General features: G+C 38.5%; 1 protein-coding gene across 1 annotated transcript in view; it reads right to left on the bottom strand.

Moving 5' to 3' along the window:
- ACSM1 (acyl-CoA synthetase medium chain family member 1) overlaps nt 1-26,295 on the bottom strand; it is a 72,441-nt gene that overhangs the window by 11,348 nt on the left and 34,798 nt on the right. The window contains exons 3-7 of the mRNA XM_043914451.1: nt 9,688-9,898; nt 6,615-6,822; nt 4,467-4,607; nt 3,553-3,712; nt 1,582-1,661 (exon numbers count right to left, since the gene is read on the bottom strand). Of these exons, the coding sequence (XP_043770386.1) occupies nt 1,582-1,661; nt 3,553-3,712; nt 4,467-4,607; nt 6,615-6,822; nt 9,688-9,898 (800 nt within the window). The remainder of the gene's footprint in view (nt 1-1,581; nt 1,662-3,552; nt 3,713-4,466; nt 4,608-6,614; nt 6,823-9,687; nt 9,899-26,295) is intronic.

Here is a 26,295-nt window from a genome sequence, read left to right as displayed (position 1 = left end):
TATAATCGACCATAAGGTTCAAAGAACAGATTTCAAGTTAGTTAAAAAATAATCCACAAACATGTGAAAATGCAAAAACAAAACCAGAGAATATAAACATATTAGGTTGGCAAAATTTAAAACTTTGACAATAACTAATACTACCTATGACCAACCTAGATAGCATATTGAAAAGCAGAGACATTACTTTGCCAACAAAGGTCCGTCTTAGTCAAGGTTATGGTTTTTCCAGTGGTCATGTATAGATGTGAGAGTTGGACTGTGAAGAAAGCTGAGCGCCAGAGAATTGATGCTTTGTACTGTGGTGTTGGAGAAGACACTTGAGAGTCCCTTGGACTCCAAGGAGATCCAACCAGCCTATCCTGAAGGAGATCAGTCCTGGGTGTTCATTGGAAGGACTGATGCTAAAGCTGAAACTCCAATACTCTGGCCACCTGATGTGAAGAGTTGCCTCAACGGAAAAGACCCTGATGCTGGGAGGGATTGGGGGCAGGAGGAGAAGGGGACGACACAGGATGAGATGGCTGGATGGCATCACCAACTCAATGGACATGAGTTTGAGTAAACTCTGGGAGTTGGTGATGGACACGGAGGCCTGGCATGCAGCGATTCATGGGGTTGCAAAGAGTCGGACACGACAGAGTGACTGAACTGAACTGAACTGAACTGAACTGAATACTACCAAACATATGGAACAATGGGAATTCTCCTACCCTCCTAGTGGAAGCATACATTGGTTGAATACTTTGGAAAACAAAGTAGTAGGGTGCAATGTCAGTGTGACCTAGCAATTCCTTTCCCAGAGAAGTTCTGCAGAAATGTGTGTTTATGCATCACTAGACATGTACAAGAATTTGATGTAGCATTAATCAATAGCCCCCAAATGTCCATTAATAGAATTCATTAAAAATGTGGTACTGTTATAAAATGTGATATTTTACAGTAATGGAAATTGACTCCAGTATCAGGTGACAATGCAGACACATCTTAGAAACATAAAGGTGAAAAACTAGGTCAGATACTATAGAACAATGTATAATTACATGAAGTTCAAAAGCAAGTAAAATAGAACAATTTTTCTGGGGATATTTCCTTAGGAAGTAAACTAAGGGAAAAATGAGGAAATGAACGCCATAAAAGCCAAGACAGTAGATTCCTTTAGGGGAGATGGAGAGGCATGAGAAGAGCTTTGGGGGGCTGGCAATATTCTCTTTTTGTGACTTCAGTGAGTAGTTACATAGATGTTTTTTTTTCAGCAACTCATTAATCTGTAAATGTGTATCTTATGCATTTTTCTGTATGTTTATTTCACAACAAAAATGCTTGAAAAATAAACAAAATGATGAAGGTTCACTGAATGTTTCATTTGGTTCTCCGAGTCTTGTGTACAGAACTAAGATTAGCTGCTAATTATCACCACCAACACTCAGCATACACACACACACACACACACACACACACACACACACACACACAGAGTATCCTCAAAGAACCATAGTTAAAAACAGACTTCAGTTTATCAGATTACTTAAAATGGTACCCAAATATTCTTGTTACCAGCCACAGCCACTTCTACCTTACCTGGTGAAATTATGCTGCAAAATCATTCGATATACAGAGGGTGCAGCAAGGCATTGGGTAATTGGATATTTGAACAATGTCTAGAAAGTGAGGAGAGAAGAAACCTTATTTTCACAATGAAGATTTAAAATACAAATCTGTTATTAGCATTTTAATTCTGATCTTTCCTCTAGGGGAGCCCATTTATTCATTTGTTAATTCTTTCAATATATAAACTGAGCATGAATTTAATACATGGCATGTGTCAGGTACTAGTGGGGGAACACAAGAAAGCCTAAGTTGAGGTGTTGGTCAGAGAATGGATTGAGGGAAAGTTTTGTTTTGTGAATTTGAATAGTAATTTTTTAATTTAACACTTTTCATTTTAGTCACTATCTCCCATCTTCAATAAGAGATTGAAACTATTAATAAGTCAATTCAAAAGCTTACTATTAAAAGTTCATGAAAGTAACAAGTATAAAATAGAGTGAACAAACTTTCAAATGCAGTTTGGAGTAAATTTGTAGAGATAATACTTTGAAATAATTCAAGCCTAAAATACACTGAGACTTTAGGGACACCCCTTGTAGGGAAAGGAGAGTTGGACCTGGCAGGGGAAGAGGAAAGGTAGCAGATTGAGGTCGTTTGTGCAGCTTTATGCCTCAGAGACTGGTAGAATGAAGGGGGGAAATAAAGAAGGAGAGGCAGATAGTGATATAGGATCAGGGAAGGAGAAATGGAAGGGGTAGTTTCAGGTGTTGAAGGGATGATCAGATAGACCTAACCAGCCAGCAGAAAGATGTGGTGAAACTATCTGGGAGAGGAAAGAGGAGATAATTTTGAGAGCCACCTGAGTAGATGCACCTGCTGGAGAAACTGAAGAGAAGGAAATTACTTGGAAGGGAGGGAAAGTTGAGGGCAGGGTCTTGGAAGAGTACAATGTTCAGGAGTAAGCTGGGTAAAGAGGCTGTGGCTGTCGCAAGTGGAGAATGTTCTATGGAACAATTTGACATTAAGGAAAGAAAGATGGGGCTGGTCCAATGTGTACCAAGGTGAAAGGAAGATATTTTTAGGATGAGGAACTTTGAATATGTTTATTGACTGAGGGAGTAGCATCAATGAAAAGTGAAAGATTGAAAATACAGGAGAAAAGGTTTAGTGAGTTTAAGAGTAATAGAGAGGGGCTCCAAACGGAGGGCAGGGAAAAGAACAAGACTGGCAGCAGGTGTCAAGTGGGAGCTGGACTTTGAGAGGTGAAGAGGCATGTCTGCCTCTGAGATTTAAAGCAGGGGAGTGAGTGGAGACACAATTTTCAGGTGAAGAGAAATACAGAGAAGGTGTTCATGCAGGTGACCTCAATTACTATCATAATGTATACTTAACAGCAACTGCTACCATTTATTACTTTCTATGTGCTACTTTCAGGGCTAAGCACTTCACACATAATCTCATTAATACTCCCAACAATTTTGGAGATAGCAACCACTAAAACTCCCATTTTACAGATAAGGAAACTGAAGCTCAGAGTGCCACTAATAAATGTCAAACATGGGATAAGTAACTAGCTCTGCCATATTCCAAGGCCTCTGTTTCTAAACACATCATTAAATTGAGTATACACACACACCCCCACACACCCCCATGCACACACACACATTTACACTCCAGCTACCTGGCCCTGGTAGAGCCAGGATCCATGAGACCTGAGCTTGCTTTCATTTCTCAGAAATTATATTCTGGTTCCCAAGTCCACAAAGTCTGATCCATAGGTCTAGGGAAAGGTTTGCCATGTGTGTTTTCTTCAAGGTTACATCTTGATGTAATTCTGATACAATGATTGGTTTAGTGCTTCACACTTTAAGAAACCCAGAGCCAGGGTTGTGTTAAGAGACTTCTTTGCTAAATAAAATATTTCTCAATTGGGTCCAACTTTTGAGCTTGAAATGACTTTCTTCTGGGAGTTTGTTGATGTTGAAAGGTTAATCTTCTTACCTCTATAATGACCTTAGGGTCAAACTGAGGCAGATGATGAGCAAAGACTGTAGACCCCGATGTCCATGGTTCAAGTAGGCACCCCAAGGTAGCCAGAATCCAGCCTGTGTCTGACAGGCACCAGAAGACATCAGACGTCTTCAGCTGCAACAATTTCCTGCTATCTCCAAAATACAGTTGGCCTCAGATACTATTGTGACTACTATCCTCCCCTTCTTTCCACCCTCATTCCTCAGGGTTTTGCTACTTAGTTTTTATCATTAGTACAGATATCAACTGTCTCCAAAAAGCCTTCTCCTCCCCTGGTTTGGTTGAAAAGTTAGAAAATATATAGAACATGGTTTGGTCTGAATATTATTATTTGGAAGAGGGGAAGAAGAGGGAGAAGAGTTTGGTTTAACATTGATTAAACAGTTATCCCAGCTTCAGCTCTATGTTTGTTTCACGATAGGGAAGTGGCTTAGTGTGGATTAGTTTCAGACATTATTTTCCCTAAGAGCTCATGATTGGGAAACTCCATGCCCAGTTTGTCCGCAGTTGAGGAGGGAGAGGATCTGTCACGTAAGGTCACACTGCTGGAGCATTTTCTCTTTCCCGCCAAACCCTGGAGCCACTGACAGGGACACAGAGGCTTGTCATTTGTGTGGTTTTCAGAATGCCTTCTGTTTCTACCCATCTCCTCTGAAGGTGCTTAGGTAGGACCCAAAGGTTCCTCTTTTGACATTCAGAGGTCTCTGTCAGCAAACACTTATACCTAGCCTATACTCACACCCTTAGGGGTCTGAACCAAAGACAGCAAAAAGAATAAACAGGATGGGGTCAATTCCACCCAGAGTTCCTTTCCCAGCACATACACATGCACACTCCACCCCATATCTGTGGCCCAGCTTCTAAGTTGGTGCCCTCTTTCCTACCATGCAGGGAAATAGGATCGTAAAGCAAATCCGTGGCTGTGCTTTGCCATCTTGGGGAAGCCTGTGGTCCCACTGGTGAAGAAGATGGCCATTGGGTCCAGGGTCTTTGACTTAATACAAATGTGATCTGGGGAGGCTGATCTGCAAAGGAATTCAATACAAAAGGACAGAAGTCATGTTTCTTACTTTTTCATTCTCTGGGGCAGCAAAAGAAACAATATGAGGCTTTGAGTTAGAAAAATGGGGTTTGTAACTCTCAGTATTAGGCATCAAACAAAGTTTATGGGAGGCTCAGATAGGCGACCTGACATTTCTTCCTTTTAAAAAATGGGGAAAATATGATGGATTATTTCTTAATTTAACAAACATTGAAATAGTATTTCCTATGATTCTGGACAAGGCTCTATATGATTTACAAGTAAGAATTCATTCAATATTCAGAACAACCCTAAGAGGTAAGTGATGCTTTTATGCACCTTTTGCAGATGAGGAAAAGGAGGCTCAGAGTGATTACGTAACTTACCTAAAGACGCATAGCCAGCAAGTTGCAGAGCCAGGGTTCAAACTCAGTCTGACCCATATACTGTACTCTTAGTCAAATTGCTAACCTTGTTTTTTACACAGACTAGCTTTGTTGTTGTTTAGTCGCTAAGGCCCATGTGTGCTCAGTCGTGTCTAATTATTGTGACCCCATGGACTACAGTCCACCAGGCTCCTCTGTCCATGGGATTTCTCAGGCAAGAATATTGAAGTCGGATGCCACTTCCTTCTCCAAGGGATCGTCCTGACCTAGAAATCTAACCCACATCTCCTACTTCGCAGGTGATTTCTTTACCACTGAGCCACCTGAAAAGCCCCACAGACTACCTTTATAGGAATTTAACCTCATAAACTTGGTGTTGAGGGGTGGGGAAGAAAAAGCTAGGGAGAATGGAAGTGATACATATATATGACCTGGCATGAGTTTGAGGTGGTTGGGGTTAGGGCTAGTTTTAAGGTAGGCAGAATCTGTGCTGTGTTTAGTTGCCCAGTAATGTCCGACTCTTTACAACCCTATGGACTGTAGCCTGCCAGGCTCCTCTGTCCATGGGGATTCTCCAGGCAAGAATACTGGAGTGGGTTGCCATGTCCTCCTCCAGGGGACCTTTCTGACCCAGGAAGCAAACTGGAGTCTCCTGCATTGCAGGTGAATTCTTTACTAGCCGAGCTACCAGGTTCCTTCATATCCCACATATCGCTGCTTTGATATGTGGGAGCTTCTCCTAGACTGAGGGTCTCTTTCTTGAGCCTATTTTGATGGTAAATGAAAGTTTCCTTGCAAGTATTCAATCAGAGAGACTGCAAGTAATGCTGGGGGAAGCACTGGCTGATGTGGAGAAATGATACCATACTGACTTTGGGCAATTTAGGGGAGTTCAAACGAATATTCTTTGTTTAAGCGATTTTCATTCAATTTTCTTTGTAATCTAGCATAAGATGTGATTTCACTGGTATATTTGCCTTTTGTAGTTGAAGTAAAGAGCTTCAAAAACTGTGGAGTTACTTTAAGAAAACAAATCCAGCATGATTTGTGTGTGATATGAAAAATGCCTGAAGGCTTGCAGAATCAGTTTTGAGGGAGTCTTTGTTACCTCCAACACTTCCCTGACTTTTCCTTCAAGGTGTCCCTCTTGGCACCTACCCTAAGAGACGGAAAGTGCTCCCAAAGCTGCCTGTCAGCCACAGCCTCATTCTTCACTGTCTCAAGTTTCACCTTAAAAATTCATCTTAACTTTTCATTCAACTCCTGTAAATGTTAATTTTTATATAAAAATAATGTTTCAGATTCTCCACCTATAAGGAAAATGAAATACAATAACCCTCTGACTCTATGTATCTCTTTGCACAAGGGTATATATTATTAGTATATATATATATTAGTGAGAGAGGCATAGAAGCTCAATTTTCCTATTTTATAGATAAAAACACTTGCAGCTAAGAGAGGAAAATGACCTAACTGAGGACTGCTTAGCAAATCAGTGACATATCTGGAGAGAGAAGCTCAGACCTGGTGAGTTTCCTCCCACTGGCTGATTCTCTCCCAGCACTTGGGAGTGAGTGGCCTTCTGCCATTCTTCAGAAAGTACACTTGTCAGAACAGAAACTCACTTAATCAGCGATCGGAAGTCCAGCCACCCTTCACGGCTGTGGTCAGACACCAGGAGCTTGGTTTTCAGAGAAGGACACTCAGGTGCCACAGAATCCACCTCTGGGGCAAGGGTATCTGTGGTCACGATGGCTTTGGCTTCAGACACTTGTAGTCGGTAGAGAATGTCCTTGGCCTTCATCTGGGTGGTCCCTGGCATGTAGATGACCCCTAGGTATGAGAAGGAAACTGCTTGTTTTTCTTTCGGTTTCACAGCTCCACAACCATGGGCTTCAGCCCTGGTTTATCTGCATAGAAATCCGCTAGCCTCTGTTATGCAAAGTACGGTCCAGAGCATCAGTACCACCTAGGACACAGAATCTGACCCCCCACCCCAAACTTACAAACTCAATCTGCATTCTAACAAGATCTCCAAGTGATTTCTATGCACATTAAAAGTTTGAAAAGCCTACCCTAAACTTTTCTACTGTGGATGGATCTAGCCAGTAGAGTCCTTTACACAACTATCCATGGGATCTGGGAAAGATACAAGTAGGACAGTGTCCCTGCTGCTGCATCTCTGCCCCCATTTTTTCTCCTCTCACTTCCTTCTCTATCCATCTCTTGTGTCACCTTGAATTTCTTCTGTTTCCTTTGCTCCTCATACCCTAAGTTAACCACACTGTCTTTTCAACTTTCCTACCTTCCTTCTCCCATCACCAACAATTAATTTAAGTTTTGTGTGCTTCTATTGGATTCTAATTTTCCCACCAGGTGCCCTTTTCTGAGTCTTCCTACTACTCACCTTCCATATTACTAGCCTGTTTATGTTCCACAGTGCACTGACTTTTTCTCCTTCACAATTCTTCTAAATTGTGTCTAAATTCTTCTAATTGTGTCCTTCCCAAAGCACAGGTTTTGCTAACACCTGTGCCCTCTCTCCAGGAAAACCCTCTTCTCGTCATCCTGACATTGGAGTGAGCACTGCACACTCTTCACCTTTCTCTCACACAACTCTATTCTCTATTTCAAAATGACCATTCTCCATCTAGGCTACTCCTGACTCAGAATTGTTTTCATGTACTATGTATCTTCTTAAAATTTTCATCCTTTACGTCTAGTCTTCTTTCATTCTTTTTATCCCAGAGGTCTCAACTCATGTCTTGGATTTCTCATGTGTGGGGAGAGAACAAATCAGCCAAGACGGTGTGTTCAGGCTCTCTCGCCCCACGTTTTGTAAATAATGACTGCGTAGCAGCTGAGGGCATTTATCTCACGGCGCATGCGCGTCACGAGGTTCCCGCTTGGTCAGGGGGCTCAGAGTTGCACGCAGATAGGAGTTCCACCTAAAAAGCAGCAGCATTCCTGCTGGATCACGGCTGTGTCCAGCTGGGTCAGCCATGAGAGGAGAGAAAATAACGTGTCTGCTGCTACAGCTGCTTGTGCCAGGCAGGACAGAGGTTGTGTTGTGTTAGGTTATGCTATGGCTGCTGCGTCAGCCAGGAGAGAATAAATGTTTCTGCAGTTCTTATGGCTCCGCGAGTCTCCTTCCAGCCTCAGCTCATGCCTTGCCTACCCTAGGTTCAAGGAACAGTGTGTAGAGTGTGAACAGGATTAGATATAAATCATGGAACATCTCTTAACGATACAGAGGCATGGCATCTCCATACTCACTCAGCCATTGCTGTTAATTCTTGATCTTAATGGATTAAACAACTGTTTGTGAGGAAATATGAGAGAGAATATATGAACAAGAACATGAATTACTGTATGAACATGCATGACAGAACTGAAGTTGATTCAAAAAAGAATCCATGAGTCTCGTACTGTTTATATAGGTTAATGCATAGACAAGCATTAAAGGGAAAGGAAAATCTCTACAGAAGAATGTCAGCTAGTAAGTGTGAAGGGTATGATATAAATAGAAATACCTAATATAAAACCACCATTAAAATATTTAATTCAGTCAAGACTCATCAATGAATTTTCAAGTCATAAAGTGAAAGACAGCTTGGGAAAGGATTTCCACACAGTCCCATAATATTACATGACAGATTACTTACTAACTACAAAGGGAAAATGCACCTTTACAAAGGTGGATACTACCTTTTAAAAGTGATAAAACAATGTCATTGATGTTAGGACAAACCAACTGTGTGTATCCCCAATGTGGTGCACCAAGAAAGGCACAAGTCCTTCTAGTACTTGTGCTAAGAATGTTCATCCTGAATATAATCATAAAGAAGGAGACAGAAATACAAATTTTGAGGGATATTCTGCAACACTGGCTTAGGCATTTCAAAACTGTCATTGCACTGTCACATAGACAATATAGAATGTAGAGAAACATTTTATATTAAAGAAGACTGCGGAGATACAACAACTAAATGCAACACATGATCCTCAATTGGATTTTATACAGTTGTTTAAAAAAAAACACCAAACAGTAGGTTGTGCAGTGTGGCACATGGGATCTTGGTTCCTAGAAGCCGTGACCCCTGCATTGGAAGCATGGGATCTTAACCATTGGATTGCCAGGGGAAATCCTGGGTTTTTTATTTAAGCACAAAAATAATCCTATAAAGGACATTACTGGGATATTTGAGGAATTTTGACTCTGGATGTACATCAGGTAACTATATTGAATCAGAGTGAGATTTCTTATGTGGTTATGAGAAAGAAATGTCATGAATCTTAGCAGATACATATTTCAGTATTTATCTGGTGTTTATGGGTGTCACAGTGTCTGCAACTGATTCTTAAATGACTCCCTGGGAGAGAGAGGATCCAATATGGCAAAATGTTAATAACTGATGGATCTTATGAAGAAGTAAGAATGTCTGAGACTGTGTAGGAGAAAGTGTGTGTGTGTGAGAGAGAGAGAGAGAGAGAGAGAGGAAGGGAGAATTATCACGTTGTGCTTGATGGGTGTGAGTATAAGGGAAAGAGTGAATGAGAAGGAGTAAACTAGTATTTAAAGGAATTTGACAGAAGGAAAGACTATTAAGAAGAAAAAAAATTAGTGGAAGAGGAAGCACCTAATATTTCAGGACCAATTAGCTCTAGGCCCATCCTAAGGTCTCTTTGGTCACTAACCTGTTCGGATGCAGCCCACAGACACAAGCCACCACTCAGGCACTCGAGGCAAAATCAAGGCTAGACGGTCTCCCGTCTGAAGGCCGCAGGCCTGTGTGAAGACGTTGGCTGTGCGACAGGTTAAGTCTGTCATCTCTTTGAAGCTCCACTTCACTTCATCGCCTTGATTATTCACCCACCACAGGGCTGGGTTTGGACTTCTCTTGCCCTCCTGGTTAAGATCATAAACCACATGTTAGGTCCTGCTTCAAAGGAAAGGGCACTAATTTGGTCAGTCCACTAGCACAGTCATATTCCTGTGAGTGTAGCTCAAGGTCCGAGATCCCATGTTAAAACATTTATAGAGCCAAGAGAAGTTGGGGGAACGTGTGATCCAGCCAACTCCTGGTCTACTGTAACCCTCTCCTCTTAAATCACATAAAACCATGAATAACCTTCATGTCACTTACTGAAGACTTAAAATTTTATTCTCCTGTGTGTCTGCCTTTTTTCCACATGGACAGCAGGTTATTTTCTGTGCCTCAGTTTTCTCTTCTATGGAAAGGGTAGAATAATACTACCCAGAATATAGTAAAGTTTATTTAATTATTTTAGAAGGAAAAGTGCCTGGCGCATAGTATGTGCTCAATAAAATTTGTTGTTTCTGTTTAGTCACTAAGTTATGTCCAACTCTTTGTGACCCCATGGACTGCAGGGTGCCAGGCCTCCCTGTCCTTTACTATTTCCCAGAGTTTGCCCAAGTTCATGTCCATTGAATTGGTGAGGCCATCCAACCAACCCTAAACTTCATTACCCCTAGACTTTCCCTATAAGTAATGCTAAGAGGAGTTTAAGTTGAGATGAAAGAACTTTAGAGAGTAACTTAAATACAAAAATATAAAATTATTTAATATAGATATACAGACAAATATAAAAGAAGTATTGTTATAATCTTGGTTCATAGCTTCACTTTTTATTCTTTCACCATATGTAAAACACAAAAGCATAAAAAATAATTATAAACTATGTTAATGGGTGCACAGTATGTAAAGATGTTTTTTGTGAAATCAGTAACATAATATGGGAAGGTGTAAGAGAACTGGAAAAGAGTAGGGTTTTGGATGTGAATAAAGTTAAGCTGCTATTAGTTTAAAATAAATTGTTAGAATTTAGAATGTTATATACAATCTCTATGGTAACCATAAATAAATTATCTACAGAATATACACAAAAGGAAATGAAAATCAAAACATATCACTACAAAAAAATCAACTAAACACAGAGGAAGGCAGCAATGATAAACTGAGGGACACGAAAGCTGTGATATCAAGGAAACAACAATATAACAATAGTAAGTCATCTTTATCTATAATTACTTTAAATGTAATGAATGAAATGCCCCAGTCAAAAGATCTAGGTTGGTAAACTGGATAAAAAAACAGAATTCAACTAAATACTGTTGACAAAACTGTTATTTCTATGTAATGGGATATGATAAAACCAATCAAAAATGCTTTCAGAATGTTTCTGCAGTAAAAATCATACAATATCAATTTAGAAAAGTAAAATCATATTTACATTGAGTCTTCAGTTCTATAATAGTATTCATCCATCCATTCATTCATTCATTTACTATATATCTGCTAAGTTCTCATTATTTTTTGGGCACTGTTCTTAAACCAACATGATACAATGGTGTACAAGATATCCATCTGCACATGTAAATGAATGGTTTTAAGTGTTTATGGATAATTTTCATTTTCTTATTTAAGTCAAATCTTTAATTTTACCTAAGTAAAATGATTTAAGTTTTTTTAAATTCCCCAAAGAAAACACATTTGGAGTAAAAGTTCAGGCAACACACAATTTTACTAACAGAAAAATTTCTTTAAATTCCTTATCACAATTTCAGTCTCTGAATGTCAACACTGAAAATTGCTTGATGTATAATCTTCCAGCAATTCTTCCCACATAAGTGCAAACGTGATCATATCAGCTTTGCCTCATATACTTGGAACACTAGAGTGTGGCTCACCTGATATACGATTTATATACATACATGCATACACACATACCTATATAAATTAATATGTGTGTGTGTGTATATATATATATATGGAGAAGGAAATGGCACCCCACTCCAATACTCTTGCTTGGAAAATCCCATGGACGGAGGAGGCAGGTAGGCTGCAGTCAATGCGGTCGCTAAGAGTCCGCACGACTGAGCGACTTCACTTTCACTTTTCACTTTCATGCATTGGAGAAGGAAATGGCAACCCACTCCAGTGTTCTTGCCTGGAGAATCCCAGGGATGGGGGAGCCTGGTGGGCTGCCGTCTATGGGGTCGCACAGAGTCAGACACGACTGAAGCAACTTAGCAGTAACATATATGTACAATACACACACACACACACACACACACACACACATATATATATGGAAAAATCAGTGCTAAAAAAAACCACTCTTGTCCATTGGATTAAGGAATGTTAGCAAATATAAATGACTAGTTGTGCATTCTCTGTATAAGGGGAACAGAGTATGTAACATTTCTGTAGGATTTTATAAAATAATAGAAATTCTGGGGTATCAAAGTGAAAACAATAGTTGCTTTAATTCAGACAGAAATTCAGACTGAATTCTAGCAACTTGAAGATCTTGATTAAACAGTTGTAGGTTTTTGTGCTCAGAATTAATCTGATAATATGATACTAAGATTAGCATGTTATGAAGAAGATAAAACACAACCTTTAAATTTTATATGAGATTTAAAGCTTTATGCAGTGAGATATGAAGCCAAGGGAAGTTGAGAAATAGATTTTTAAAAAACCTACTAACTCAGCAATAAAAATTAATGAAGAAGAAATACACAAAGCAATATAGATGAATCTGAAAACCACACTGAGCAAAAGAAACCAGACACAAAAGAGTATATTTTTTATTATTATTCCTATATTATTTTTATTCCTATATTATTCCTATATAATTATTCCTATATTATTCCATTTCTATGACATCCTAATAAAGAGAAATATAATGCTAGTGACAGAAAATCAATGGCTACCTGGGGCTCCAGGTAGGGGTGGGTGGATATTGATTAGAAAAGTACAAAAGGAAATGGTGGTGATAGAAATGTTCTAAAACTTATTAAAATCTCATTAAAAATGTTTGAATTATATTATAGGCAAATTATAGATTAAAAGAGTTGATTTAAATAAATAAAAACTTACTCTTTGTTAATCTCTAACTAGAATATAGTTTGAATACGAAAATTAGAAAGGTAGACCAATTACTCATGTGATTGATGAATGATATGATTCTCTCTGAATGTTAAAACATGTGAGTTTACTGACTATAAAAAGACTTGCCTCAGTTTTAATTAGAATAAAATAAAAGTAGATTTTCTATAAATTAATGGTGGAATATGATAGATTTCATAGAATTTGAATCCTAATTCACATAGATAATACATTTCCCCAACAATGATATACTTTACATTTTCTTAATTGCCTTTGGAATGTTTACTAACCACCAGAAATTTCAAAAGTTTGAGTATGTGGTTTGGCCACAATTAAACTAGAAATCATTAACAAGAGGAGAAGCTCATCTCAACTATCAGGAAACTAGCCAATAAAAAGGCAAATAAAAATAGTTACCTAATGGTAACAAAATATGCCATATCAAAATTTGTACCCCAAAAGAATGTGCTTAGTGGGAAATTTATATTTTTAATGTATATATTAGAAAAGGGGAAGGCTGAAGGGTAGGGACATAATCTTCCAACTCAATAAGCTAAAAAATGAAAAAAGGAATAGAAAATTATATCAAGGGAATGTACATGAAAAGAAATAATAAAGACAAGAGTAAGTATCAATGAAATGGAAAGCAAATACACAATACAGAATACCAGTAAAACAAAAACTGGTTTTGAAAAGATTAATAAAATTGGTAGATTCTTAGCAAGATGTGTCAAGAAAAGAAAGACAATAAAAATATCAAAATAACTAGGAATAAAAAGTGTACATTATAATACTTACAAGACATTAATATTTATAAACTCACATCTATTTTAAAAAGTTAAATCCATTACCAAAAGCTTTCCTACAATGAAAATCCCAGATTTTATGGCAAAATATTTTGCTATGCATGTTAGTGTGTTAAGAGTTTGACTTGAAAAACTGCTGCTTTTTGTTTTTTTAAAGAAAACAGTGATTATTATATTTCAATCTTATCTCAATAAAACAAAAAAAATTAGTGATAACTTTTAAATTCTTTATCAAAGCACTTAGAAGAGCATCTTGCATAAAACAAATGTATTGAATGAATACATTTTAAAAAATTCTGGAATATAAATAGCTAATAATGAGGAATTACAGGGTTAAATTAAATCTAAAGATGACCACAGTCACTAGTAGGCCAACACCAGCTCTAGATAGCCACTGTTGGGTACCTGGAGCTATCCCACGATCCAGGTTGACCCACCAGTGTGCCAAGATCAGCCCTGGAACACACTAGGTCACATGGCTAACACCACTAGGAACCAGCCTTGCCCACCAGCTGGCAACCACTACATGTTACAGACAATGTCAGCCAACAAGTCTAGGGGCCAACCTTGTCTACCAGCATGCCCACAGTAGTTTGCCATGCCTTAACAGAAGAGCCCACATAGCTCACAGAGGGGGGAACCATAGAACATATAACTCTAGCGACCAGAGGGGAGTGTGCTGCTGAGCCCATAGGTTTCCTACATTAGGTCACTTCACCAAGAGCAGAAACCATTTGTAAAGCTAGGAAGAAGGTTAAAAGGCAAAAGCAATAAAATCATCTATATTCACAATAAGCAGTTAAGAGATATGTAAAAGAAAAATATGTAAAATATGTCATAAAAAACAACAAACATGGGGGGAACAGTAAAAATGCAGGGTGGTTAGAAAGCATCTCACTTTAAGGGATCATCAACTTTATATATATTGATAACCACAAGCCAAAAACGTGCAATAGGTGCACACACAAAAGAGAAAGAAATTCAAACATAATACATCAAATCATAAGGGAATAGAGCAAAAAAAGAAGGAACAAAAAAGTCATTACAAAAACAAGCAGAAAACAACAAAATGTCAATAAGTACATACCTAGCAAAACTTACTTTAAATATGAATGGATTAATATTCCAATCAACTGGCATAGAGTAGCTAAATGGATTTAAAAAAAGCAAAATGAAAAACACAAGACTGAGTATATCCTGCCTACAAGAAGACTCACATCAGATCTAAAGTCACACACGGACTGAAAGTAAGGGGATGGAAAAATGTTTTCTATATAAATGCAAGTGAAAAAAAAGCTGGGATAACCATACACATATCAGGCAAAATAGACTTTAGAACAAAACATGTAACAAGAGACAAAGAAGAGACATCATTTCATAATGATTAAGGAATTGATGCAACAAGAAGATAAACATATATGTACCCAACATAAGAATATATAATTCATAAAGCAAATACAGTAGACCCTTCAGCAACACAACTTTGAACTCTATGGGTCCTGTTGCATTTCTATCCACTAATAACAAACTCTCAGAAAGACAGATTAAGAAAACAATCCTATTTACAACTGCATCAAAAAGAAGACCTGTAGGAATAAATCTAACCAAAGAGGTAAAAGACTTGTATCTTGAAAACTGTGGCTTATTGATGAAAGAAATTGATGACAACAAAAACAAATAGAAAGAAACTGTGAACATGGATTGGAAGAATTAACATTGTTAAAATGACCAGACTCCCCCCAGAATCCATAGATTTAATGCAATTCTTATCAAAACATCAGAACTTAAAAAAAAAAAAATTCTAAAATTTTCCAGATAGCCAAAACAATCTTGGGGAAAAAAAAAAAAAAAAAAGAACAAAGTTGTAAGTATCATACTCCTATGATTTAAAAGCATACTACAAAGCCATAGTAATCAAAACAATATGACACTGGCACAAAAACAGACACATAGATCAATGGAATAGGATACAGTCCAGAGACAAAACCACACTTACTTGGTCAACTAATCCACAGCAAAAGAGACAAAACTATGGAACGCAGAAAAGACAATCTGTTTAATACATGGTTTGAAAAAACAGGACTGTTAGGTGCCACAGAATCAAACTAGAGCAACTTCTCATGCAATATACAAAAATAAATAGCATGGAACTAAGACTTACATATAAGGCCTGAAACCAGAAAAGTCCTAGAAGAAAACACAGAACAGTATGCTCTGACATTGATCTGAGTAGTATTTATTTGAATATCCTTAGGCCCAGGGCAACAAAAGAAAAAGTAAATAAATGGAATTATATCAAAATAAAAACCTTTTGCATGTTGCAAGAAACTTTTAACAAAACAGATGGACAGCCTATTGAATGGGAAAATACTTTTGCCAGAGATAAATCTGAAAAGATTGATATCTAAAATATACAAAGGGCTTGTACAACTCAACAACAAAAAAGAAAATAATTAAAAGTGGGCAAATGACTTGAATAGATATTTTTAAAGAAAACATACAGATGATCAATAGATACATAAAAAGATGCTCCACATCAGTAATCACCTAGGAAATGAACATCAAAATCACAATGAAATATCAACTCACACCTGTCAGAATGGATATTATCAGAAAACAACAAATAACAAGTGTTGGCAAGGATGTGGAGAAAAAGGGACCCTCATGCACTGTTGATGGGAATGTAAATTTGTGAAATCACTATGGAAAACAGTATGGAAGTTTCTCAGAAAGTTAAATAGAATTACTGTACTATCTAGTAGTTATATTTCTGAGTGTTATCTGAAGGAAAAAACACTGAAAAGATATGTACATTACAGCACTATTAGCAATAGCCAAAACAAAGGAGTCACCCAGAGGTCCATCCAGAGATGAGTGGACAAATACATATATATATTGTCCTGGGTTCAATTCCTGCCTCAGGAAGATCCCCTGGAGAAGGGAACAGCTATCCATTCCAGTATTCTCGCCTGGAGACTCCCATGGACAGAGGAGCTTGGTGGCTATGGTCCATAGGGTCACAAAGAGTCAGACATGACTCAAGCGACTTAGCTCATGTGCATATGTAGATATAGATATATAGATGATATAGAAATAGAGATAGTTGTTATCTAGTCACCAAGTCATGTCCAATTCTTTGAGGCCCTATGGACATGCCAGGCTTTTCTGTCCTCCCCTATCTCCCAGAGTTTGCTCAAATTTATATCCACTGAGTTGGTGATGTTATCAAATCATCTCATCCTCTGCCACTCCCTTCTCCTTTTGCCCTCAATCTTTCCCAGCATCAGGGTCTTTTCCATGAGTGCATCAGATAGCCAAGGTATTGGAACTTCAGCTTCAGCATCAGTCCTTTCAATGAATATTCAGGGTTGATTTCCTTTAAAACTGACTTGTTTGATCTCCTTGCTGTCCAAGAGACTCTCAAGAGTCTTCACCAGCACCACAGTTCAAAAGCATCAGTTCCTCGGTACTCAGCCTTCTTTACGGTCCAACCCTCTCATCCATACATGACTCCTGGAAAAATCATAGCTTTGACTATGTGTGCCTTTGTTGGCACAGTCATGCCTCTGCTTTTTAATATGCTGTCTAGGTTTGCCATAGCTTTTCTTCCAAGGAGCAAGCATCTTTTAATGTCATGGCTTCAGTCACTGTCCACAGTGATATTGGAGTCCAAGAAAGTAAAATCTGTCACCGCTTCCAATTTTCCCTCTTCTATTTGGCATGAAGTGATGGGATCGGATGCCATAATCTTAGTTTTTTAATGTTGAGTTTCAAGCTAGCTTCCCACTCTTCTTTTTCACCCTCATCAAGAGGTTTTTTTTTTTTTCTTTTTTTTAGTTCCTCTTCACTTCTGTCATTGGAATGGTACCATCTTCATATCTGAGGTTGTTGATATTTCTCCCAGAAATCTTAATTCCAGCTTGTAATACATGCAGCACAGCATTTCACATGATGTATTCTGAATAGAAGTTAGATAAGCAGGGTGCCAATATAAGCAGGGTGTCATACTCCTTTCCCAATTTTGAACCAGTCGATTGTTCCATACCCAGTTCTAACTGCTGCTTCTTGTACTGCATACAGTTTTCTCGGGAGACAGGTAAGGTAGTCTAGTACTGTAATCTCTTTGAGAATTTTTCACAGTTTGTTGTGATCCACATAGTGAAAGGCTTTATCTACTAAAGCAGAAGTAGATATTTTTCTGGAATTCCCTTGATTTTTTCCATGATCCAATAAGTGAAGTGAAAGTCACTCAGTCATGTCCGACACTTTGCAACCCCATGAACTGTAGCCAACCAGGCTCCTCTGTCATGGAATTCTCCAAGCAAGAATACTGGATTGGGTAGCTGTTCCCTTCTCCAGGGTATCTTTCCAACCCAGGGTTTGAACCCAGGTCTCCCGCATTGCAGGGGAATTCTTTACCATCTAAGCCACCAGGGAAGCCTGTCATTGGATTCCATGATCCAATGAATGTTGACAATTTGATCTCTGGTTCCTCTGCCTTTTTTAAACCCAGCTATATGTCTGGAAGTTCTCGGTTCATGCTAAACTTGCTAGCATGTGAAATGAGCACAAGCGTATGGTAGTCTAAACATTTATTGGCATTGCCTTTCTTTGGGTTTGGAATGAAAACTGATCTTTTCAAGTCCTGTGGCCATTGCTGAGTTTTCAAATTTGCTGATGTTTTGAGTGCAACACTTTAACAGCACCATCTTTTAGGATTTGAAATAGTGCATTTGAAATTCCATCACCTCTCCTAGCTTTGTTCAAAGTAATGATTCCTAAAGCCTAGTTGACTTCACACTCCAGGACATCTGGCTCTAGTTGAGTGACCACACTATCATGGTTATCCAGGTCATTAAGATCTTTTTTGTATAGTTCTTCTGTGTATTTTTGCCACCTCTTCTTAATCTTTTATGCTTCTGTCCATATTATTTCTCTCCTTTATCATGTCTATCCTTGCATGAAATGTATAGATCTCTAGTCTTTCCTATTCTATTATTTTCCTTTAGCATTGTTCATCTAAGAAGACCTTCTTATCTCTCCATGTTATTCTCTGGAACTCTACGTTCAGTTGGGTGTATCTTTCCCTTTCTCCTTTGCCTTTCACTTCTCTTCTCAGCTACTTGTAAGGCTTCTTTAGACTACCACTTTGCTTTCTTGCATTTCTTTTTCTTTGGGATGGTTTGTCACTGCCTCTGTACAATGTTGCAAACCTCCATCCATAGCTCTTCAGGCCCTCTTTCTACCATATCTAATCCCTTGATTCTATTCATCAATACCACTGTGTAATATTAAGGGATTTGACTTAGGTCATATCTGAATGGCCTAATGGTTTTCAATACTTTCTTCAATTTAAGCCTGAATTTTGAAATAAAGAGCCATGGTCTGTGCCACAATGAGCTCCAGGTCTTGGTTTTACTGACTGTATAGAGTTTCTCCATCTTTGGATGCAAAGAACATAATCATTCTGATTTTGGTATTGGCCATCTGGTGATGTCCATGTGTAGAATAGTCTCTTGGGTTGTTTTGAAAATGGTGCTTGCTAGATTGTAGCATGTTTTCTTGACAAAATTCTCTTAAACTTTGCCTAGCTTCATTTTGTACTACAAGGCCAAACTTGCCTGTTATTCTGGGATACACACACAATTCACACACACACACAAACACACACTCACACATGGAATATTACTCACCTATAAAAAATAATGAAATCTTGACATTTTTGAAAAATAGATATCTAGGGTATCTTACAGTAGTCAGAGAAAGTAAATACCATATGATTTCTCTTGTGGAATCGTAAAAAAACAAGTAAATGGCCAAAAAATAACAAACATAAAAAAACTCACTGATAAAGAAAACAGATAGTTGCCAGTAGGGGGAGATGAATGAAATACTTGAAGGGGATTAAGGGGCACTAACTTCTAGCTATAAGATAAATGAGTCACAGGGATGAAATGTGCAGCATAGAGAATATAGTCTATAACATTGAAATAGCTACGTATTGTGACAGGTTGTAACTAGTCGTATCATGGAGATCATTTTGTAATGTATGAAAATGTTAAATCACCCATGCTGTACAGCTGAAACTAATATAGTATTGTAAGTCATCTATACTTCAATATAATATCTAAATATAAGATTAGACTTTATTTCTTTATATAAAACATGATTTGATTTTTTAAATTTCACAGCAATTAAATTTTCTGTAGCAAACTATTAATTTTAAATATTGTTACATATCAGATTGATTGTAATTTAATATACAAAGAAGGTGGTTTACGTATAATTTAAAATCTTAAGCGCCGTGTTATGCTTTTGTAAATTGTTGTTGACAATAGGTATGCAATGAGTATGCCCCTTACAGACTCATCAAATGATCAATATGTGATGTGATATGTCAAACTAGGAGACACAGTCATGGAGTATCAATTTCACATGCATTAACTAATTGATTGATATACAGACTTTAAACTAATTTATAAAAGAAGATTAAAGTTCTGGAATTTAAACTTTTTGCATTGTTTAATTTGGAAATAATATGTATTACACCAGTAATATTTAGGTAAGCTGAGACAATCATGTTTTTAATCCCAGAAGTTGTAAACTTAGAGTGTATAGAAACTAAACAAATTACACATGGGATAAGTCTGCCAGATTCCTCTGGGACAAACTGGAGAGCCATGTGTCTCCCAAAGAGGCAGTAACCATTACTTCTATGATTGTTGCCATATAGGAATGAAGATTTTGTATTGTTAAAAAAAAAAAAAATGAACAGCGCTTCAATTAAATAGAGTTAAGAAACCAGGTTTTGGGCTTCCTAGGTGGCACTAGTGGTAAAGAACCCACCTGCCAATGCAGGAGACATGAGATACAGGTTCCATCCCTGGGTCAAGAAGATACCCCTGCAGGAGGGCATGGCAACCCACTCCAGTATTCTTGCCTGGAGAATCCTTGGACAGAGGAGCCTGGTGAGCTACAGCCCACAGGGTCACAAAGAGTCAGACATGACTGAAGTGATTTAGCATACACACAGGTAGGAGATGAAACAGGGGAGCTCTCACATGTTGTAGTGATATGAGAGTCCAAAAGGGAAAAGAAAGACTCTTTTTTCTTCACAAGGACTCAGCTGAAGCCATGGACTCTTTTTGCTATAACCCTCCCAATATCCTTTTCCTCTCTAAAAAAAATTTTTCTTCCCTTGCTGTATGGGGGCTTGCACACAGAATTAAATTCAAGAGCCAGAAAACATGGACCTATTGGCTCAAAAACAAACAAAAAAAAGCCCCCCAAAAAACTAGGCAAACTTGACCATGGTATATTAAGAAATTTAGAAAGTTCTTGAACACTTAATTTATTTGGGGAGATATTATAGGATAAAGAGTCAGACATTATGTGGCAATGACAATCAGCTGTTGCTTTCTTAAGCTTTGTGGTTAATAGATATTTGAGTATATTTATTGAGCAATGTGCTTAGTCACTCAGTCATATCTTTGCATCGGGAGTTAGTAGGAAGAATTTGCTCCTGTCATGATTTTGCCCAAATAAACAGAAGTCAGTGTCATAAATGTTGTATTCATCTCTCCTGAGACATGATGTGGCGAGTCATACTATCAAAATAGGAATGATGGAGAGGTGTATGTTGTTTACTTTTCTATCTGAATACATGATTTTGGACATGAATGTGACCTCTTGTGAATAGATTTGGGAGGCTGCTCCAGCAATCAATCAGAATGTAATATCCTAGGAACCTAGAGAAAGATAGTAACATAAGGTTTAATTTCCAAGGATAGTCAGGAGTTATAAATGGTCTGAATGTGACTATATTCCATTCCTGGACCTATGTTGCCTGACTTAAGCTAAAAAAAAAAAAAAAAAAAATTGCATTAAAATGTTGGATTTCTAACAACATTTTTATAAATAAAATGTGTTGAAAATTGAGTCAAATTAAGTTCTGCTGAAGAATTGATGCTTTTGAATTGTGGTGTTGGAGAAGACTCTTGAGAGCCCCTTGGACTGCAAGGAGATCCAACCAGCCCATCCAGAGGAGATCAGTCCTGGGTCTTCATTGGAAGGACTGATGTTGAAGCTGAAACTCCAATACTTTGGCCACCTCATGCGAAGAGCTGACTCATTTGAAAAGACCCTGATGCCAGGAAGGAATGAGGGCAGGAGGAGAAGGGGATGACAGAGGATGAGATGGTCCACTGACTAGATGGACATGAGTTTGGGTAAACTCTGGGAATTGGTGCTGGACAGGGAGGCCTGGTGTGCTGCGGTTCATGGGGTCGCAGAGTCGGACACGACTGAGCAACTGAACTGAACTGAACTGAAGTTCTGTCAATTTGTTGTGGTTTGGGTTGTGTTGTCGATTAGGCTATGGGTCAGATTCTGAGTGATGCCTGTTAAATTGTAAAGGGAGGCCCAGGAAGCTAGAGTGAACTGTAGTGACATGCCCTCTGGAAGGTTTTTCATAGTAGTAACATCAGTCCCTACAGTGTTCTTTTAAGGCAAGTTTCAAAATTATTGTATTCCACAAATACATATTGAGAGATTGCTGGGTGACAGATACCACAGGCCACTAGAGAGCTATTCATCATGATCAAGGCAATTGGAAAACTAGAAACAGACAGATCACAACTGTTATGAGGATGACTTTTAATGGGATGGGGATGCTGGGGGTAGGAGAAATTTGGAGATATGGAGGAACGGACAGTGACTGATAATGATGGTATTGTGAAATGAAATATTTTCTGCTCTATGGTCTTCTAGTAAACAAGCCTTCCCAGATGCAAATTTCTGAGCCCAGGTGAAACAAAGCCAGCTATTTGGAAGCCAGCAGCTACTTCCTCTTTGGTAAGTGCTAAGGAGCTGGAGGATATGAGAGGTGGCCATCTGCCACATTTACCATCTCTTTTGGTACACAAGAAATTCATATGTGAACAATAACAAAGCAGGATTGGTCCCAGATAGTTAGATACATGTGAAAGAAATGATTTCAAGCAAGGCTGAATGCTTGCATCTTCCCATACATTGAAGATCACTAAATCTCTTCATGTGAGATATTTAGTATTCTCTTAAGCAAAAGTAATCTTTTCATATTCAGATTACCTGCCCCTTGCTGCAAACTTGTATATAGCTTGGCTCCTCCCCTACCTCCTTGGAGTCAGCTTTCTCAGGGTCACCAGAGATACTGTCCCCTGGGCTTGAGTCCTAACATTCCCACCAAATAAAACCTAACTCCCACTTTTAGGTTGAGTGTATTTTTTTAGTTGACAGTTTTGGCAACCACAAAGGAATCCAGAGCAGCTTTCTCCCCTCCACTTGAACTCTATGAGAAGGCAAACCTATGGTACCAGCACAGGCCCCTTGTGCCCATCTGCTTCCTTGGGAGTTTGGGACAGATTTGAGTAAGTCTCTCCTGGTCCTTGGATCTCTCATATTGGTTGAGATCCTGAAGTTTTATTTGGTGAGGTATAGTAGGTAAGTGACACCCTCTCAGTTGAAGAACTGGAGGGGACCTGGTTGAAAGACAATGGAACATACCACCCGGGTCTAGATACTGAGTGGAGCTTGGTTGAAAGACACCTAGAAAATACCCACCTGGTTGAAAGGCACTGGTGGGGAGGGGCTCAGTTGAAAGTTGCCAAGAAATATCTCTTTTGGAAGACACCAAGGTGACTCTATTGTAGAAAAACATAAGGAACAGATCTCATACTTGCCTGTAACTAGTTAACTGGAGAAATTAAATCTTGCCCTAAAAATTGAGGGGACTCTTTAATGAGTGCACAGTTAAAAATTAAAAAGCCAGCTTGTTAAAACCTTAAAACCTTAAACAAGGCCTTCTAGGGGAAGCTCAGATTTCTCCATGTCTTTGAGATGTAAATGTTCTATCTGATCTTTCTATGTTTTTCTGTTGTGTGTTTGTTTGTTCCTCTTAGGCCTATAAGAGGTCTCACTTTTTGCATCTCAATTGGTTGCATCTCTGTGGAGGTATAATTTATTGGTGGCCAAATGATGACTCCTTTCAAAATTAGAGAAACTACCAAAATTATTAAATCGAGAACTCTGTCATTGTAAACAATTGCTCTGTTGTATTTATAAAACAAAAGTGAAATTAAAATAATAACTTTTTTTTTTTTTTTTGTAATGAAAAACTGGTTTAGGAAGCTTTACTGTGACCTTCGTCTCAGTGGGCCTTACAGATACTGATAAGATTATACAGTGACCCAGAGAACCATGATGGTGTGATCACTCACCTAGAGCCAGACATCCTGGAATGCAAAGTCAAGTGGGCTTTAGGAAGCATCACTATGAAAAAAGCTAGTGGAGGTGATGCAATTCCAGTTGAGCTATTTCAAGTCCTAAAAGATGATGCTGTTAAATGCTGCACTCAATCTGCCAGCAAATTCGGAAAACTCAGCAGTGGTCACAGGACTGGAAAAGGTCAGTTTTCATTCCAATCCCAAAGAAAGACAATGTCAAAGAATGCTCAAACTACTGCACAATTGCATTCATCTCATATGCTAGCAAAGTAAAGCTCAAAATTCTCCAAGCAAGGCCTAAACAGTATGTGAACTGAGAACTTCCAGATGTTCAAGCTGGATTTAGAAAAGGCAGAGGAACCAGAGATCAAGTTGCCAAGATTGGATGGATCAGAGAAAAAGCAAGAAAGTTCCAGAAAAACATCTACTTCTGCTTTATTGACTTTGCCAAAGCCTTTGACTGTGTGCATCACAATAAACTGTGGGAAATTCTTAAAGAGATGGGAATACCAGACCACCTTACCTGCCTCTTGAGAAATCTGTATGCAGGTCAAGAAGCAACAGTTAGAACCAGACATGGAACAATGGACTGGCTCCAAATTGGGAAAGGAGTACATCAAGGTTGTATATTGTCACCCTGCTTATTTAACTTATATGCAGAGTACATCATGAGAAATGCCGGGCTGGATGAAGCTCAAGCTGGAAACAAGACTGCCAGGAGAAATGTCAATAACCTCAGATATACAGATGACACCAGCATAATGGCAGAAAGTGAAGAACAAAAGAGCCTCTTGATGAAAGTGAAATAGGCAAGTGAAAAAGTTGGCTTAAAGCTCAACATTCAGAAAACTAAGATCATGGCATCCAGTCCCATCACTTCTTGGCAAATAGATGGGGAAACGATGCAAACAATGACAGACTTTATTTTCTTGGGCTCCAAAATCACTGCAGATGGTGACTGCAGCCATGACATTAAAAGATGCTTGCTCCTTGGAAGAAAAACTATGACCAACCTAGACAGTATATTAAAAAGCAGAGACTTTACTTTGCCAACAAAGGTTCGTCTAGTTAAAACTGCAGTTTTCTCAGTAGTTATATATGGATGTGAGAGTTGGACTATAAAGAAAGCTGAGCGCCGAAGAATTGATGCTTTTGACCTGTGGTGTTGGAGAAGACTCTTGTGAGTCCCTTGGACTGCAAGGAGATCCAACCAGTCAATCCTAAAGGAAGTAAGTCCTGAATATTCATTGGAAGGACTGATGCTGAAGCTGAAGCTCCAATACTTTGGCCACCTGATGTGAAGAACTGACTCCTTAGAAAAGACCCTGATTTGGGGAAAAATTGAAGGAAGGAGGAGAAGGGAATGATAGAGGATGAGATGGTTGGATGACATCACCCACTCGATGGACATGAGTTTGAGCAAGTTCTGGAAGTTGGTGATGGACATGGAAGCCTATCATGCTGCAGTCCAGGGGGTCACAAAGAATCAGGCATGACTAAGCGACTGAACTGAACTGAAGAATATCAACAAAAAACTTGAAAAATATCTAAATATTATTTAAGTGAGGTAAAAAAAAATTTTTTTAAAGCAGTTACCTCAAATGAATAAAAAAATTCTTTCGATGGTTATTTTAAATGGGATAAATAAAATAGATCTTAATGTGATTAAACAATATTTGATATTACTACACTACCTAATTGAGCCAAGAGTAACCTCCTACTGATCCCCAACATTAAAAGCCAAACAAGTCTGTTCTGTTTAAAGTTCAAAGTTATATATTTAAGGGTTAGGAAAATTTAACCTGGGATAGCTGACCAACAGTTATATTTGGACAGTTAGGTCAAAGGGACTGACTTCCTCAACTCTACCCAAATCTGGGGATCTCAGAGTCTTTTATATAAAAGTAGGTAAAACAAACAGGGAAAAAAGAGAAAAAGCTTTCTAAACTCTTGAAGGAGTCTTTGGGCCTAGAAAAGAAAACAACAGTCTCAAAGGCCCTTGCTGAATCATCAGAGAAAACAAAACCGAACTTTAGGTCTCACCCTGATGCTCCAGGCCAGTTGTATCTATCTGGGACTTATCACTCCCTGCCCAGAAGGCTTATCACCCCCTGCCCAACTACAAATGCCATCTCAAGAATCCCCAAAACATCCCACCTGACTAATGTTTCCCTTCCACAAACCTCCCTTTAAATATGAAGCCTCCCTGATCCCTCTTGCCCTCAGCCTGGTCATTAGACTGACTGTCACCCCTCCTTGCCTAAATAAAGGTGACCTACTTCCCTTGATGCTTTCTAAGGCCCACTTGACTTCACATTCCAG

The sequence above is a fragment of the Cervus elaphus genome, chromosome 10 (assembly GCF_910594005.1).
Source record: "Cervus elaphus chromosome 10, mCerEla1.1, whole genome shotgun sequence".
Classification (NCBI taxonomy): Eukaryota; Metazoa; Chordata; class Mammalia; order Artiodactyla; family Cervidae; genus Cervus; species Cervus elaphus.
The sequence above is the reverse complement of the archived record's forward strand: the minus strand, read 5'-3'. Positions and strand labels throughout refer to the sequence as shown.